Source organism: Oncorhynchus mykiss, chromosome 11 (assembly GCF_057628025.1).
Source record: "Oncorhynchus mykiss isolate SJ-2025 chromosome 11, ASM5762802v1, whole genome shotgun sequence".
NCBI classification, from domain to species: domain Eukaryota; kingdom Metazoa; phylum Chordata; class Actinopteri; order Salmoniformes; family Salmonidae; genus Oncorhynchus; species Oncorhynchus mykiss.
In genome coordinates this window covers 88215029-88232953 of record NC_143032.1, presented here as the reverse complement: position 1 = coordinate 88232953, position 17925 = coordinate 88215029, and the positions used below count along the sequence as shown (strand labels likewise).

The 17925-nt window shown below is 39.8% G+C and overlaps 1 protein-coding gene across 4 annotated transcripts in view; it reads right to left on the bottom strand.

Moving 5' to 3' along the window:
- The window catches only part of adamts3 (ADAM metallopeptidase with thrombospondin type 1 motif, 3), a 178981-nt gene extending 173218 nt beyond the window's left edge, over positions 1–5763 (bottom strand). For 2 of the 4 annotated variants that reach the window (XM_036936581.2, XM_090191313.1), the window contains exons 1-3: positions 5558–5740; positions 5332–5425; positions 4927–4948 (exon numbers count right to left, since the gene is read on the bottom strand). In XM_036936581.2, the coding sequence (XP_036792476.2) occupies positions 4927–4948; positions 5332–5394 (85 nt within the window). In that variant the 5' untranslated portion in view covers positions 5395–5425; positions 5558–5740. Of the gene's footprint in view, positions 1–4926; positions 4949–5331 lie in introns of all 4 variants that reach the window. The other 2 variants (XM_036936580.2, XM_036936583.2) reach the window with 1 other exon arrangement.
- Between the last annotated feature and the right edge of the window lie 12162 nt (positions 5764–17925).

Here is a 17925-nt window from a genome sequence, read left to right as displayed (position 1 = left end):
ACACTGTAGAACTGTAACACTATAGATCTGTAACACTATAGAACAGTAACACAATAGATGTGTAACACAATAGATGTGTAAAACTATAGAACTGTAACAATATAGAACAGACATTATAACCTGACACACTGTCACACTATAGAACTGTAACACTATAGAACTGACATTATAACCTAACGCACTGTAACACTAAAATCTGTAACACTATAGAAATGTAACACAATAGAACTGACATTATAACCTAACGCAATGTAACACTATAAATCTGTAACACTATAGAACTGTAACACTATAGCTCTGTAACACTATAGAACAGTAACACAATAGATGTGTAACACAATAGATGTGTAAAACTATAGAACTGTAACAATATAGAACAGACATTATAACCTAACACACTGTCACACTATAGAACTGTAACACTATAGAACTGACATTATAACCTAACGCACTGTAACACTATAAATCTGTAACACTTTAGATCTGTAACACTATAAATCTGTAACACTATTGAACTGTAACACTATAGATCTGTAACACTATAGAACTGTAACACTTTAGATCTGTAACACTATAGAACTGTAACACTATAGATCTGTAACACTATAGAACTGTAACACTATAGAACTGTAACACTATAGAACTGTAACAATGTAGAACAAACATTATAACCTAAATCACTGTAACACTATAGAACTGTAACACTATAGAACTAACATTATAACCTAAAGCACCGTAACACTATAGAACTGTAACACTATAGAACTGTAACACTATAGAACTGACATTATAACCTAAAGCACTGTAACACTATAGAACTGTAACAATATAGAACTGAAATTATAACCTAAATCACTAACACTATAGAACTGTAACACTATAGAACTGACATTATAACCTAAAGAACTGTAACACTATAGAACGAACATTACAACCTAAATCACGGTAACACTATAGACCTGTAACACTATAGAACTAACATTATAACCTAAAGCACTGTAACACTATAGATCTGTAACACTATAAATCTGTAACAGTATAAATCTGCAACACTATAGAACTGACATTACAACCTAAATCACTGTAACACTATAGATCTGTAACACTATAAATCTGTAACACTATAGAACTGTAACACTATAGAACTGTAACACTTTAGATCTGTAACACTATAGAACTGTAACACTATAGATCTGTAACACTATAGAACTGTAACACTATAGAACTAACATTACAACCTAAATCACGGTAACACTATAGACCTGTTACACTATAGAACTAACATTATAACCTAAAGCACTGTAACACTATAGATATGTAACACTATAAATCTGTAACACTTTAGATCTGTAACACTATAAATCTGCAACACTATAGAACTGACATTACAACCTAAATCACTGTAACACTATAGATCTGTAACACTATAAATCTGTAACACTTTAGATCTGTAACACTATACATCTGTAACACTATAAATCTGTAACACTATAAATCTGTAACACTATAGAACTGTAACAATATAGAACAAACATTATAACCTAAATCACTGTAACAGTATAGAACTGTTACAATATAGAACTGTAACACTATAGAACAAACATTATAGCCTAAATCACTGTAACACTATAGAACTGTAACACTATAGAAATAACATTATAACCTAAATCACTGTAACACTATAGAACTGTAACACTATAGAACTAACATTATAACCTAAAGCACTGTAACACTATAGATCTGTTACACTATAGAACTGTAACACTATAGAACTGTAACACTATAGAAATGTAACACTATATATCTGTAACGCTATAGAACTGTAACACTATAGATCTGTAACAATATAGAACAAACATTATAACCTAAATCACAGTAACACTATAGAACTGTAGCACTTTAGAACTAACATTATAACCTAAAGCACTGTAACACTATAGAACTGTAACAATATAGAACTGACATTATAACCTAAATCACTAACACTATAGAACTGCAACACTATAGAACTGTAACACTATAGAACTGACATTATAACCTAAAGCACTGTAACACTATAGAACTGTAACAATATAGAACTGACATTATAACCTAAATCACTAACACTATAGAACTGTAACACTATAGAACTGTAACACTATAGAACTGACATTATAACCTAAAGCACTGTAACACTATAGAACTGTAACAATATAGAACTGACATTATGACCTAAATCACTGTAACACTATAGATCTGTAACACTATAAATCTGTAACACTTTAGATCTGTATCACTATACATCTGTAACACTATAAATCTGTAACACTATAGATCTGTAACACTATAGAACTGTAACACTATAGAACTGTAACACTATATATCTGTAACACTATAGAACTGTAACATTATAGATCTGTAACAATATAGAACAAACATTATAACCTAAATCACTGTAACACTATAGAACTGTTACAATATAGAACTGTAACACTATAGAACTGACATTTCAACCTAAATCACTGTAACACTATAGAACTGTAACACTATAGAACTAACATTATAACCTAAATCACTGTAACACTATAGAACTGTAACACTATAGAACTGTAACACTATAGAACTAACATTATAACCTAAATCACTGTAACACTATAGAACTGTAACACTATAGAACTGTAACACTATAGAACTAACATTATAACCTAAAGCACTGTAACACTATAGATCTGTTACACTATCCTTCCTGTTTGGCCCTGTCCGGGGGTGTCCTCGGAGTGGGCCACAGTGTCTCCTGACCCCTCCTGTCTCAGCCTCCAGTATTTATGCTGCAGTAGTTTATGTGTCGGGGGGCTAGGGTCAGTTTGTTATATCTGGAGTACTTCTCCTGTCCTATTCGGTGTCCTGTGTGAATCTAAGTGTGCGTTCTCTAATTCTCTCCTTCTCTCTTTCTCTCTCTCGGAGGACCTGAGCCCTAGGACCATGCCCCAGGACTACCTGACATGATGACTCCTTGCTGTCCCCAGTCCACCTGGCTGTGCTGCTGCTCCAGTTTCAACTGTTCTGCCTTATTATTATTCGACCATGCTGGTCATTTATGAACATTTGAACATCTTGGCCATGTTCTGTTATAATCTCCACCCGGCACAGCCAGAAGAGGACTGGCCATCCCACATATGCTCTCTCTAATTCTCTCTTTCTTTCTCTCTCTCGGAGGACCTGAGCCCTAGGACCATGCCCCAGGAATACCTGACATGATGACTCCTTGCTGTCCCCAGTCCACCTGACTGTGCTGCTGCTCCAGTTTCAACTATTCTGCCTTATTATTATTCGACCATGCTGGTCATTTATGAACATTTGAACATCTTGACCATGTTTTGTTATAATCTCCACCCGGCACAGCCAGAAGAGGACTGGCCACCCCACATAGCCTGGTTCCTCTCTAGGTTTCTTCCTAGGTTTTGGCCTTTCTAGGGAGTTTTTCCTAGCCACCGTGCTTCTACACCTGCATTGCTTGCTGTTTGGGGTTTTAGGCTGGGTTTCTGTACAGCACTTTGAGATATCAGCTGATGTACGAAGGGCTATATAAATAAATTTGATTTGATTTGATTTGATTTGATTTAGAACTGTAACACTATAGAACTGTAATACTATAGAACTGACATTATAACCTAAATCACTAACACTATAGAACTGTAACACTATAGAACTGTAACACTATAGAACTGACATTATAACCTAAATCACTGTAACACTATAGAACTGTAACACTATAGAACTGTAACACTATAGCTCTGTAACACTATAGAACTCACAATATAACCTAAAGCACTGTAACACTATAGAACCGTAACACTATAGAACTGTAACACTGTAGAACTGACATTATAACCTAAAGCACTGTAACGCTATCGAACTGACATTATAACCTAAAGCACTGTAACACTATAGAACTGTAACACTATAGAACTGACATTATAACCTAAATCACTAACAGTATAGAATTGTAACACTGTAGAACTGTAACACTATAGAACTGACATTATAACCTAAAGAACTGTAACACTATAGAACGAACATTATAACCTAAATCACTGTAACACTATAGAACTGTAACACTATAGAACTGTAACACCATAGAACTGTAACACTATAGAACTGACATTATAACCTAAAGCACTGTAACACTATAGAACTGTAACACTATAGAACTGTAACACTATAGAACTAACATTATAACCTAAAGCACTGTAACACTAAAGAACTATAGATCTGGGCCCAAAGCTCACAGCTGATGCAGTAGGATGTGGAGGGGATCTAGCTTTGGTCCAGGTGCGTTAGTGTGTGTTCCTCTACTAAAGAGATCGTAGTAAAGGAACGCGCTAACACCCTGGACCAGAGCTAGAGGGAATCCTGATGTAGGATGTTGTGGTGATTTTGGATGGGGAAGTAGGATATGTATTTGGGATCCTGCAGGACATTGTTGCAGCTCACTGCTTCCTGACCTCAGAGTGGCAGCAGATGTAAAGGATTCTAGCAATAGCAGTTTTCCCCTTCTAATAAAACCTTTCAAGCAACTCAGTCATGTCATGAAAGTGAGTGTGTATGGCTGACCAGACACACATACAGAGAGACAGACACACTCCTCCCCTTCCTCCCAGATTAGACATTAGTTACCATATTACGTTGAGTTGATCATGACACTACAGCTGTTGTTTACAAACCAGCTTGTTATATATGAATTAAGTTCAAGTTTTAGTTTTGATTTGTCACATGCACCAGTCTTGCCAGCCCTACCCAACACTGCAGTACTCAATATCAAAATAGTAGAACTAAAAATACAAAATAAAAACCCATGAGAAATAAGTTAGTTAAGTTAATAGATTTGAACGTTAAAAATAAGTTAATTAATAAATGGGGTAAAAAAATAGCAACAAATAGTCTTACCTTCTTTATCTATGGCATCAGCCTGGAGAGGGAGAGAAAAACATTTTAATTTAATCAAAATCAAAGGTTCACATTTTAATAAAGGTTTTTCTATAAAATATGCATGGTCTTTCAACTAGGTTTGCCTACGATATTTTTGGTAAGAAATAACATCTATAGGCCTATCTAAATTCCATACAATTTTACATCAGAAGCTCCAGGTGGAGTCACGAAGTTCCAGACTTTCGTTCAGTGACAGAAAGTATATCTGAAGTTAGATCTAACTTCTCAATATATTTTAGAGAAGCGTTCTGCTACAAGCAACTTTTTTTACTTCTGCTTGCAAAACTTTGTAACTTAAAGGTAGTTAACAAACACAAAGTACCTACAGATTATCCAGATAACGGTAAAGTGAAAGACACTTACGTTGTCGGCTGAAGTCAGACTTCCTATAAATCCTACTAGTACCGTCAGTGACAGGACAACCATCTCGATCGAGTCTTACAGTTTCTCTTCGAGACTAAGAAAATATCAACCAATCCAAAAATAGAGTTTTAACAAGCAATCCGCTCTTCAGCAAAAATAAACAAAAAAGGACAGACAACTTTCGTCAAACTTCAGTGAATGTGCAACTGACTTTTAAACTAATTACCGTTTAGTTAAAGTTAAGAGAGTTACAGCACTTGTGTCAATGTTTGCGTTGTCCTCTGTTTATAAAGTAGTTAGTAAAACATCCCTAGCTGAGTGTATGGGGTGAGCTAGCCCTCTAAATTTCCAGGCAGACACAGCGCACTGTGTGAAGCGAGCTCTTGCAACCTGGCACTTCGGTTTGCCTAATAAACGAGAGACCAACCCTGCCGTGACGTCATCCATTTACTCTTTCCCAGGGAGAGAAAAAACACATAGTCAGGATTGGGTAAATTACTTTCTAAATGTAATCCGTTAGTTACTAGTTACCTATCCAAAATTGTAATCAGTAACGTAACTTTGGGATTACCCAAACTCAGTAACATAATCTGATTACTTTTCCTTAAAGAAGAATTTGAATAATTTTTACTCAACTAGGCAACTCAGTTACGAACAAATTCTTATTTACAAAGACGCCTACCCTGGCCCAATTGTGCGCCGCCCTATGGGACTCCCAATCACAGCCAGATGTGATTCAGCCTGGATTTCAACCAGGGACTGTAGTGTCCCCTCTTGCATTGAGATGCAGTGCCTTAGACCGCTGCGCCACTTGGGAGCCCAGAAGAATATCACTGAATGACATCTATTGCAGTTAGAGTTTACATAGCTGGCCAGAAATGGATATTACATATTACTTTATGGGTTGATTATGTAGGCTTCTTATAACCCATTGCTTTCTACTACAGATAATAGTATATTAGGTTATATCTTTACATTAAAAAGCAAAGTCTGTCAGATTTCCAGTCATTCCAATGAATTGAATATTGCTTGAGCTTCAAAAACAGGACTTGGAAATATGAAAGTATAGATTAGCCTAATTGTTATACCTGAGCATAACCTCAAAACGATGGATATATTAGCCAGCCCTACTCTGTTGTTTATGCTTCCCTAAGCTCTAGACCTCAGCTGAATCTGGTAATAAATTGTGTGGCTGTTGAACAAGTTGAGGAGGCTAAAATGCTCTGTGTTACCTTAGATTGTAAACTGACATGGTCAAAACATATAGATTCAATGGTTGTAAAGATGGGGAGAGGTCTGTCCGTAAAAATAGATTACCTGCTTTTTTGACACCACACTCCACAAAGCAAGTCCTGCAGGCTCTAGTTTTATATGATCTTGATTATTGTCCAGCCATGTGGTCAAGGGCTGCTAATAAAAACGTAGTTAAGCTGCAGCTGGCCCAGAACAAAGCAGCACATTTTGTTCTTCGTTGTAATCAGAGGGCTAATAAACTCAGCAAAAAAAGAAATGTCCCTTTTTCAGGACCCTGTCTTTCAAAGATAATTCGTAAAAATACAAATAACTTCACAGATCTTCATTGTAAAAGGTTTAAACACTGTTTCCCATGCTTGTTCAATGAACCATAAACAATGAATGAACATGCACCTGTGGAACGGTCGTTAAGACACTAACAGTCTACAGATGGTAGGCAATTAAGGTCACAGTTATGAAAACTTAGGACACTAAAGAGGCCTTTCTACTGACTCTGAAAAACACCAAAAGAAAGATGCCCTGGGTCCCTGCTCATCTGTGTGAACTTGCCTTAGGCATGCTGCAAGGAGGCATGAAGACTGCAGATGTGGCCAGAGCAATAAATTGCAAAGTACATACTGTGAGATGCCTAAGACAGGGCTACAGGGAGACAGGACAGACAGCTGATCGTCCTCACAGTGGCAGACCACTTGTAACAACACCTGCACAGGATCAGTACATCCGAACATCACACCTGCGGGACAGGTACAGGATGGCAACAACAACTGTCCACGTTACACCAGGAACGCACAATCCCTCCATCAGTGCTCAGACTGTCCGCAATAGGCTGAGAGAGGCTGGACTGAGGGCTTGTAGGTCTGTTGTAAGGCAGGTCGTCACCAGACATCAACGGCAACAACGCCGCCTATGGGCACAAACCCACCGTTGCTGGACCAGACAGGACTGGCAAAAAGTGCTCTTCACTGACGAGTCGTGGTTTGTCTCACCAGGAGTGAGTACCCTTCCTGCAGGCTCATCCTGACATGACCCTCCAGCATGACAATGCCACCAGCCATACTTCTCGTTCTGTGTGTGATTTCCTGCAAGACAGGAATGTCAGTGTTCTGCCATGGCCAGCGAAGAGCCCGGATCTCAATCTCATTGAGCACGTCTGGGACCTGTTGGATCGGAGGGTGAGGGCTAGGGCCATTCACCCCAGAAATGTCTGAGAACTTGCAGGTGCCTTGGTGGAAGAGTGGGGTAACATCGCACTGCAAGAACTGGCAAATCTGGTGCAGCCCATGAAGAGAAGATGCACTGCAGTACTTAATGCAGATGGTGGCCAAACCAGATACTGATTGTTGCTTTTGATTTTGCCCCCCCCCCCCCCCCCCCCCCCCCATTGTTCAGGGACACATTATTCAATTTCTGTTCGTCACATGTCTGTGGAACTTGTTCAGTTTATGTCTCAGTTGTTGAATTGTGTTATGTTCATACAAATATTTACACATGTTAAGTTTGCTGAAAATAAACGCAGTTGACAGTGAGAGAAGTTTATAATACTATGCATGCCAGTCTCTCTTGGCTAATACTTGAGGAGAGACTGACTGCATCACTTCTTGTTTTTCTTTTCACGTGTTGAAAATTCAAAATGTTTAGTCAACGTACACAGAGCTCTGATACACACACTAACCCCACCAGACATGATACCAGGGGTCTTTTCCAGATGGAATTCAAGAAAGCATACAATATTATATAGCACGATGACTGCATGGAACTCCCTTCCATCTCACATTGCTGAAGTGAACAGCAAACCTGTTTCAAAAACCAGATAAAGCAATGAGCAATGTCAGAGCGGCATAGACAATAGATAGTATAGAATACAGTATATACATATGAGATGAGCAATGTCAGAGCGGCATAGACTAAGATACAATAGATAGTATAGAATACAGTATATACATATGAGATGAGCAATGTCAGAGCGGCATAGACTAAGATACAGTAGATAGTATAGAATACAGTATATACATATGAGATGATCAGCAAATCACTGTAGACATTGCTCTCCTGTTTCCAGCTACAATAGTCATTTATAACATTAACAATGTCTACACTGTATTTCTGATCAATTTGATGTTATTTTAATGGACAAAAAAATATTTTCTTTCAAAAACAAGGACATTTCTATGTGACATCCAAAATTTAGAATGGTGGTGTACATATGAGATGAGTACAAGATATGTAAACATTATTAAAGTGACATTATTAAAGTGACTAGTGTTCCATTTATTAGTGGCCAGTGTTTTCAAGTCTTTGTATATAGGCAGCAGCCTCTCTGTACTAGTGATGGCTATTTAACAGTCTGATAGTCTTGAGATAGAAGCTGTTTTTCACTCTCTTGGTCGCAACTTTGATGCACCTGTACTGACCTCGCCTTCTGGATGATAGCAGGGTTATCAGGCAGTGGCTTGGGTGGTTGTTGTCCTTGATTATCTTTTTGGCCTTCATGTGACATCGGTTGCTGTTGGTGTCCAGGAGGGTGGGTAGTTTGCCACCGGTAATGCGTTATGCAGAACGCACCACCCTCTGGAGAGCCCTGCGGTTGTGAGCAGTGCAGTTGCCGTACCAAGCAGTGATACAGCCCAACAGGATGCTCTCAATTGTGCATCTGTAAAAATGTGTGAGGGTTTTAGGTGACAAGCCACATTTCTTCAGCCTCCTCAGGTTGAAGAAGCACTGTTGCGCCCTCTTCACCACACTGTCTGTGTGGGTGGACCATTTCAGTTTGTCAGTGATGTGTACGCCGAGGAACTTAAACCTTCTCCACTGCTGTCCCATCGATGTGGATAGGGGGGTGCTCCCTATGCTGTTTCCTGAAGTCCATGATCATCTCCTTTGTTTTGATGATGTTGAGTGAGAGGTTATTTTCCTGGCACCACACTCCGAGTGCCCTCACCTCTCTGTAGGCTGTCTCATTGTTGTTGGTAATCAAGACTACTACTGTTGTGTCGTCTGCAAACTTGATGATTAAGTTAGAGGCGTGCTTGGCCTCCAACTCAATGAGCACGCACCCTTGAGGGGCCACGTGTTGAGGATCAGTGAAGTGGAGGTGATGTTTCCTACCTTCACCACCTGGGGGCAACCCGTCAGGAAGTCCAGGATCCAATTGCACAAGACGGGATCGAGACCCAGGGTCTCAAGCTTGCTTGGAACCTTGCGGGAGCCACGCAAAACTGTGCTACACCACTGCCGTAGGCTACATCACTGCTGTCCTCCTTACCTCCAAGCGTTTCTTCATGTTGGATAATCTTTGGATACCGACAGCAGTCGCACCAGTGGAAGACATAGGTTGGACTGTTGCCTCCAAAAGCCTGTTCCTGATCTTTTCCCTGTTCCATCAAACTTGACTTGTGTTCAGATTCACTCAGGCAGAACAAACTTAAACTTGCCCTTTTTCAATGCTAATTTGTATGTCTTTGTAAAAAAGAAAGGTGTGAAAAAAAAAAAGATCTGCAAAAATCCTAGTAGTTTTTCAAAAGTATCTGTAATCTGATTACAATATTTTTGCTGGTAACGTAATGGATTACAGTAAAAAAAAATATAAAAAAGGTTTTAAGTTATCCGTTACTCCCCAACCCCGCACATGGTAGTACTTTTCTTCCTGCGTGATGGACTGCTGTGAAAGCTTGTCCTCTACCCGGGACATTACTAATTTTCCTAAACCTCTTTGGGGTCTAGGCTGGGTTACAGTAAAGCAGTTTGGAACAACTGCTGATGTAAAAATGGGCTTTATAAATAAATGTGATTGATTATAAAAACTCAGGCTTCATAAATTAATGGGGAAAGTTGCTGGGTCTGGGTCAAACTCAGTATAATATGGGTGAAAAACATAGACTTATAGTTTACATGAATTTTGTGAACAAATGTAAAGTATAACCTTTAAGGATTATCTTTCAGACATCTCCAACATTGAGGAAACATGGAAGCCTACCCATTGTAGTTTATATAATATTCTTCACTAGTGCTGATAGTTTCACAGCTGTTTTTCTCAGACTGTCAGATGTTGGAGACATTAATAACTCATGAGGTAGCACTATGTCAGCCTCAGATGCACAACACTGTGAATGCAATGATTCGTAGACAACACAGAGGAAACAATCTATTGAGTGATTCCTCACGAATCACAGACAAAAAAGAACATGATTTAGGGGATTTTCATGAAATAGCTTCATAGAATGGTCCTTTGGAGGAAGGATTGTTGACACACATTTAACATTTGTATCTAGAAGCATAATTGAGAAATATTTAATCAAAGTTGGCATATTTATGACATTACGACCCAGGCCTCCTTTAAGACTCCATAATGTTTCATCTGTAGGTGTTACAGGCCTCCTTAAAAACTCCAAAATGTTTCATATGTAGGTGTTACAGGCCTCCTTTAAAACTCCATAATGTTTCATGTGTAGGTGTTACAGGCCTCCTTTAAGACTCCATAATGTTTCATCTGTAGGCGCTACAGGTCTCCTTTAAGACTCCATAATGTTTCATCTGTAGGTGTTACAGGCCTCCTTTAAAACTCCATGATGTTTAATCTATAAGTGTTACAGGCCTCCTTTAAAACTCCATAATGTTTCGTCTGTAGGTGTTACAGGCCTCCTTTAAAACTCCATAATGTTTCATGTGTAGGTGTTACAGGCCTCCTTTAAGACTCCATAATGTTTCATCTGTAGGTGTTACAGGCCTCCTTTAAGACTCCATAATGTTTCATCTGTAGGTGTTACAGGCCTCCTTTAAAACTCCATAATGTTTCGTCTGTAGGTGTTACAGTACTCCTTTACAACTCCATAATGTTTCATCTGTAGGTGCTACAGGCCTCCTTTAAGACTCCATAACGTTTCATCTGTAGGTGTTACAGGCCTCCTTTAAAACTCCGTAATGTTTAATCTGTAGGTGTTACAGGCCTCCTTTAAAACTCCATAATGTTTAATCTGTAGGTGTTACAGACCTCCTTTAAGACTCCATAATGTTTCATTTGTAGGTTTTGCAGGCCTCTTAAGACTCAGTAATGTTTCATCTGTAGGTGTTACAGGCCTCCTAAAAGACGGCATAATATTTCATCTTTAACCCCTCGACAATATCCGCTGAAATGGCAGAGCGCGAAATTCAAAAATATGTTTTTTGAAATATTTAACTTTCATGTATTCACAAGGCAGTACACCAAATTAAAGCTTAACTTCTTGTTAATCTACACATCGTGTCTCATTTGAGAAAGGCTTTACAGTGAAAGCACACCATACGATTATGTTAGGTCACCGCCTAGTCACAGAAAAACATACAGCCATTTTCCAGCCAAAGAGAGAAGTCACAAAAAGCAGAAATAGAGATCAAATGAATCACTAACCTTTGATCTTCATCAGATGGCACTCATAGGACTTCATGTTACACAATACATGTGTCACGCCCTGGTCTTAGTATTTTGTGTTTTCTTTATTATTTTGGTCAGGCCAGGGTGTGACATGGGTTTATTATGTGGTGTGTTTTGTCTTGGGGTTTTCTGTAGGTATTGGGATTGTGGTATAGTGGGGTTTTCTAGGGACGTCTATGGTTGCCTGAAGTGGTTCTCAATCAGAGGCAGGTGTTTATCGTTGTCTCTGATTGGGAACCATATTTAGGCAGCCATATTATTTGAGTGTTTCGTGGGTGATTGTTCCTGTCTCTGTGTTAGTTTGCACCAGTATAGGCTGTTAGGTTTTCGCGTTACGTTTTTGTTATGTTCGTGTTTAAAAATTACCACGCTGCATTTTGGTCCTCTCCTTCGACGGAAGAAAACCCTAACAACATGTATGTTTTGTTCGATAAAGTTCATATTTATATCCAAAAATCTCAGTTTACATTGACGCGTAATGTTCACTAATGTTGTGCCTCGAAAACATCCGGCGAATTTGCAGAGAGCCACATCAATTTACAGAAATACTCATCATTAAACCTTGATAAAAGATACAAGTGTTATGCACATAATTAAAGATAATCTTCTCCTTAATGCAACCGCTGTGTCAGATTTCAAAAAAGCTTTACGGAAAAAGCACACCATGCAATAATCTGAGTACAGCGCTAAGCCACAAAAACAAGCCATACAGATACCCGCCATGTTGTGGAGTCAGTAAAAGTCAGAAATAGCATTATAAATATTCACTTACCTTTGAATTTCATTAGAATGCACTCCCAGGAATCCCAGTTCCACAAATGTTTGTTTTGTTCGATAAAGTTCATCTTTATGTCCAAATATCTCATTTTTGTTAGCGCGTTTAGTTCACCAATCGAAATTCATAAGACGCTGGCAAGTCCAGATGAAAGTCCAGACAAAAAGTCCAAAAAGTTCTATTACAGTTCAGAGAAACATGTCAAATGATGTATAGAATCAATCTTTAGGATGTTTTCTATCATAAATCTTCAATAATGTTTAAACCGGACAATTCCTTTGTCTTTAGAAATGAAAGGGAACGCAGCTCACTCTCATGGCCGTGCGCATGACTTAGCTCATCGCCTTCTGCCAGACCCCTTTGTCAAACAGCTCGTATCCGCTCCCCTTCACAGTAGAAGCCTGAAACAAGGTTCTAAGGAGGACCTTAGGAAGTGCAATATGACCCCACACTATCTTGGAAAGGCAATGAGTTAAACTACAAACCTCAGATTTCCCACTTCCTGGTTGGATTTTTCTCAGGTTTTTGCCTGCCATATGAGTTTTGCTATCCTCACAGACATCATTCAAACAGGTTTAAAAACTTCAGAGTGTTTTCTATCCAAATCGACTAATAATATGCATATATTAGCTTCTGGGCCTGAGTAGCAGGCAATTTACTCTGGGCACGCTTTTCATCCGAACGTGAAAATACTGCCCCCTATCCCAAACAGGTTAAGACTCCATAATATTTCAACTGTAAGTAATACAGGCCTCCTTTAAGACTCCATAATGTTTCATCTGTAGGTGCTACAAAGTGAAAATTGGTGTCATATGAAGCTTTACTGCTTGCTTTGATAGCTTGCACGATTCTTGTCATTCTCCTTCGACCTCTCCACACCACTGCCACTCTTTGTTGTAATCTATGCATAGTCACTTTAATAACTCAACCTACATGTACATACTACCTCAACTAACTGGTGCCCCTGCACATTGACTCTGTACCAGCACCTCCCTGTATATAGCCTCCACATTGACTCTGTACCGTAACACCCTGTATACGGCCTCCACAATGACTCTGTACCGTAATACCCTGTATATAGCCTCCACATTGACTCTGTACTGTAATACCCTGTATATAGCCTCCACATTGACTCTGTACTGTAATACCCTGTCTATCGCCTCCACACCCCCTGAAAATATTGAGATTTTTTACTGCTCCTCTTTAATTACTTGTTACTCTTATCTCTTATTGTTATTCGTATTTTTTAAACTGCACTGTTGGTTAGAGCCTGTAAGTAAGCATTTCACTGTGACTAATAACATTTGATTTGATTTGATCAACGAGCTGTTTTCTCCCACAGAACTGCCGCTGACTGGATGCTTGTCGCACGATGTGCTAGGTAAACCCTAGACATTGTCCTGCGTGAAAAGCCTAGGGGGCTAGCTGTTTCTGAGATACTGGAACTGGCCATCCTGGCACCAATGATCATACCTCAACGTTGCTTAGAATGCTTCGATACTTGTCTGCCTGCTTTAGGAGGAAACCATTTTTGTGAGCGGGTACCTAATAAACTGGCCACTGGAGTTATCTTCAGGCTAGAAGTCTCAAATAGATACAAACATGGCTGCAGTAGTAATATTCTGTCACAGATTCCAACAGTGTGTGTATGTGTGTGAGAGAGAGAGAGACATGTTGGCCTCTAAACAGGGGGAGTGTTTTCCTTGTGTTCCTGGGCCATTTGCCATGCAGACCCAGAGGTGACGGAGAGCACATAGTTTAAGGCCGAGCGTACAAGTCTTCCCTGGACAGAAACTGTACATGAACAGCCTGTGTCCAATACAGGAAGAAACGGACCACAAGATAGTTTGTCCTTTAGTCTTCAGTCCAGCTTATGGAACCCAACCTCTAGTCCTTGGGCCGATGGCATCAGGAGTTTCTTCCACGGGAGCTTTAGACATGCAAATGTCCCTGGGTAACACATTCCTTCAAACAAGCTCAATAAAACGGTATTATTTGTTAAAGGCAGAGAGAACACAGCAGTTCAATCACATCAAAACATTATTACAGTGAAGAGTTACCAGTCATTGTTTGGCTTTGTATGTTGATCTGGTCAATGGTAACCTCAGAGTTGATCAAGTATTAATCAGATGGATATAAAATGGAATGAAAGACCATTGAATGCATAATTAACATTACACTATCAGAGAAAGAAAGTTCAGATTGAAATAGCCTCCCCCCTCTAGGAGCAGGTTTGCCTTGAAAATATGAAAACCATTAATAAAAACAACTTAAGATGAATTCTTGAGTTTAGATGACTAGAAACAGAACTTAGTAATAAAAGAAACACAACATTTAGTCAGCGACCAATTGTGCAAGTTCTCCCACACTTAAAAAGATGAGAGAGGCCTGGATTTTCATCATAGGTACACTTCAACGATGACAGACAAAATGAGAAAAAAAATCCAGAAAATCACATTGTAGGATTTTTAATGAATTTATTTGCAAATTATGGTGGAAAATAAGTATTTGGTCACCTACAAACAAGCAAGATTTCTGGCTCTCACAGACCTGTAACTTCTTCTTTAAGAGGCTCCTCTGTCCTCCACTCGTTACCTGTATTAATGGCACCTGTTTGATGAATCACGCTTCACCATCTGGCTGTCTGACGGACAAATCTGGGTTTGGCGGATGCCAGGAGAATGCTACCTGCCCGAATGCATAGTGCCACCTGTAAAGTTTGGTGGAGGGGGAATAATGGTCTGGGGTTGTTTTTCATGGTTCAGGCCTCTGAGTTCCAGTAAAGGGAAATCTTAAGGCTACAGCATACAATGACATTCTAGACGATTCTGTGCTTTCAACTTAGTGGCAACAGTTTGGGGAAGGCTCCTTCCTGTTTCAGCTTGACAATGTCCCCGTCCATACAGAAATGGTTTGTCAATATCGATGTGCAAGAACTTAGCTGGCATTGCACAGAGCCCTGACCTCAACCCCATTGAACACCTTTGGGATGAATTGGAACGCTGACTGCGAGCCAGGCCTAATCGACCGACATCAGTGCCCGACCTACCTAATGCTCTGAAGAGGATGCCAGCAACATTCGCAATAAAACTTGATAGTGAGATCCAAAGCTCACCCACTGCTTGTGTAAAACAAGGTGAAGGATATAAGACAGGAATTAGGCTGTGCCTTTCTGACCCCCCCACGACCCCCAACCCAATGTGTCTAATGTCACTTATTGAAGGATATAAGACAGGGATTAGGCAGTGCCTATCTGACCCCCCCACGACCCACAACCCAACGTGTCTAAGGCCACAAAGTGAAGGATATAAGACAGGAGTTAGGCAGTGGCTACCTGAGGTTACTACCCTGCATGAATCTGCAGATAGCTAACCAACCATGTTCAATGTTAGCTAGCAAAGCAAATAGCTCTGAGATACGAATAATAAGATCATGCATGTAACGTTAGCTAGCGAGCCAGCCAGCTAACGTTAGCGCACCCCGCTAACTACCTAGCCATTTCACATCGGTTACTCTATCATACTCGAATTGCACTGATTTCAAAACACGGTCTGCCATAAAGCGGAGAGCAACATGTTTTTTTCAATTGCTTAGACACTATTCCTGGAACAACTCACCATTTTCTCAAATCTTCACACACAATTTAAAAAACTCACACCCAACGGTACAAACATCTAACTTCTGGGTCCCAATTCAAACGTTTACCTCAGACAACACACACAAGCTGTTAAAAACACAGACTACATGACTGTTTGTGACAGACTGGAGGGATTCATTCAAAATACTGCTACCAAAATGTTAAGATTAGATTTTCAGATAAATATTATAGAACTGGGTAAAATCACAGCACTGACTATCCAGATAGCCCTTTCAGAAACACCCTGGCGAGAGAAATTCAAAACAGTACTGTAATAAATACCTCTTACATTAGTGGATAAGGGAATACTACTGGATATGCTGTTTAAGTCAACAACCTGACATTTGAAATGTCACACTGACAAAACATGTAAGGAAGAGTCCATGCACAGTAAAATACCCCATTTCCAAAGGCTTTATGTCCAAATGCAGCAAATGTTCAGGTTACTCAGCATCAGCATCAGCGTTCTCATCATCTCGTCTCAGGTCTGGGTCAGGCCATAATATCTCATCAACGTCACACTGTGTTAACAACCCTCCAGGCAAGCTTCAATGCAATACATCTCTCCTTCCGTGGCCTCCAATTGCTCTTAAATACAAGTAAAACTAAATGCATGCTCTTCAACCGATCACTGTCTGCACCTGCGCGCCTGTCCAACATCACTACTCTGGACAGCTCTGACTTAGAATACGTGGACAACTACAAATATCTAGGTGTCTGGTTAGACTGTAAACTCTCCTTCCAGACCCACATCAAACATCTCCAATCCAAAGTTAAATCTAGCATTGGCTTCCTATTTCGCAACAAAGCATCCTTCACTCATGCTGCCAAACATACCCTTGTAAAACTGACCATCCTACCAATCCTCGACTTCGGCGATGTCATTTACAAAATAGCCTCCAATACCCTACTCAACAAATTGGATGCAGTCTATCACAGTGCCATCCGTTTTGTCACCAAAGCCCCATATACTGCCCACCATTGCGACCTGTACGCTCTCGTTGGCTGGCCCTCGCTTCATACTCGTCGCCAAACCCACTGGCTCCATGTCATCTACAAGACCCTGCTAGGTAAAGTCCCCCCTTATCTTAGCTCGCTGGTCACCATAGCATCACCCACCTGTAGCACGCGCTCCAGCAAGTATATCTCTCTGGTCACCCCCAAAACCAATTCTTTGTTTGGCCGCCTCTCCTTCCAGTTCTCTGCTGCCAACGACTGGAACGAACTACAAAAATCTCTGAAACTGGAAACACTTATCTCCCTCACTAGCTTTAAGCACCAGCTGTCAGAGCAGCTCACAGATTACTGCACCTGTACATAGCCCACCTATAATTTAGCCCAAACAACTACCTCTCCCCCTACTGTATTTATTTTATTTTATTTATTTATTTTGCTCCTTTGCACCCCAATATTATTATTTCTACTTTACACATTCTTCCACTGCAAATCTACAATTCCAGTGTTTTACTTGCTATATTGTATTTACTTTGCCACCATGGCCTTTTTGCCTTTACCTCCCTT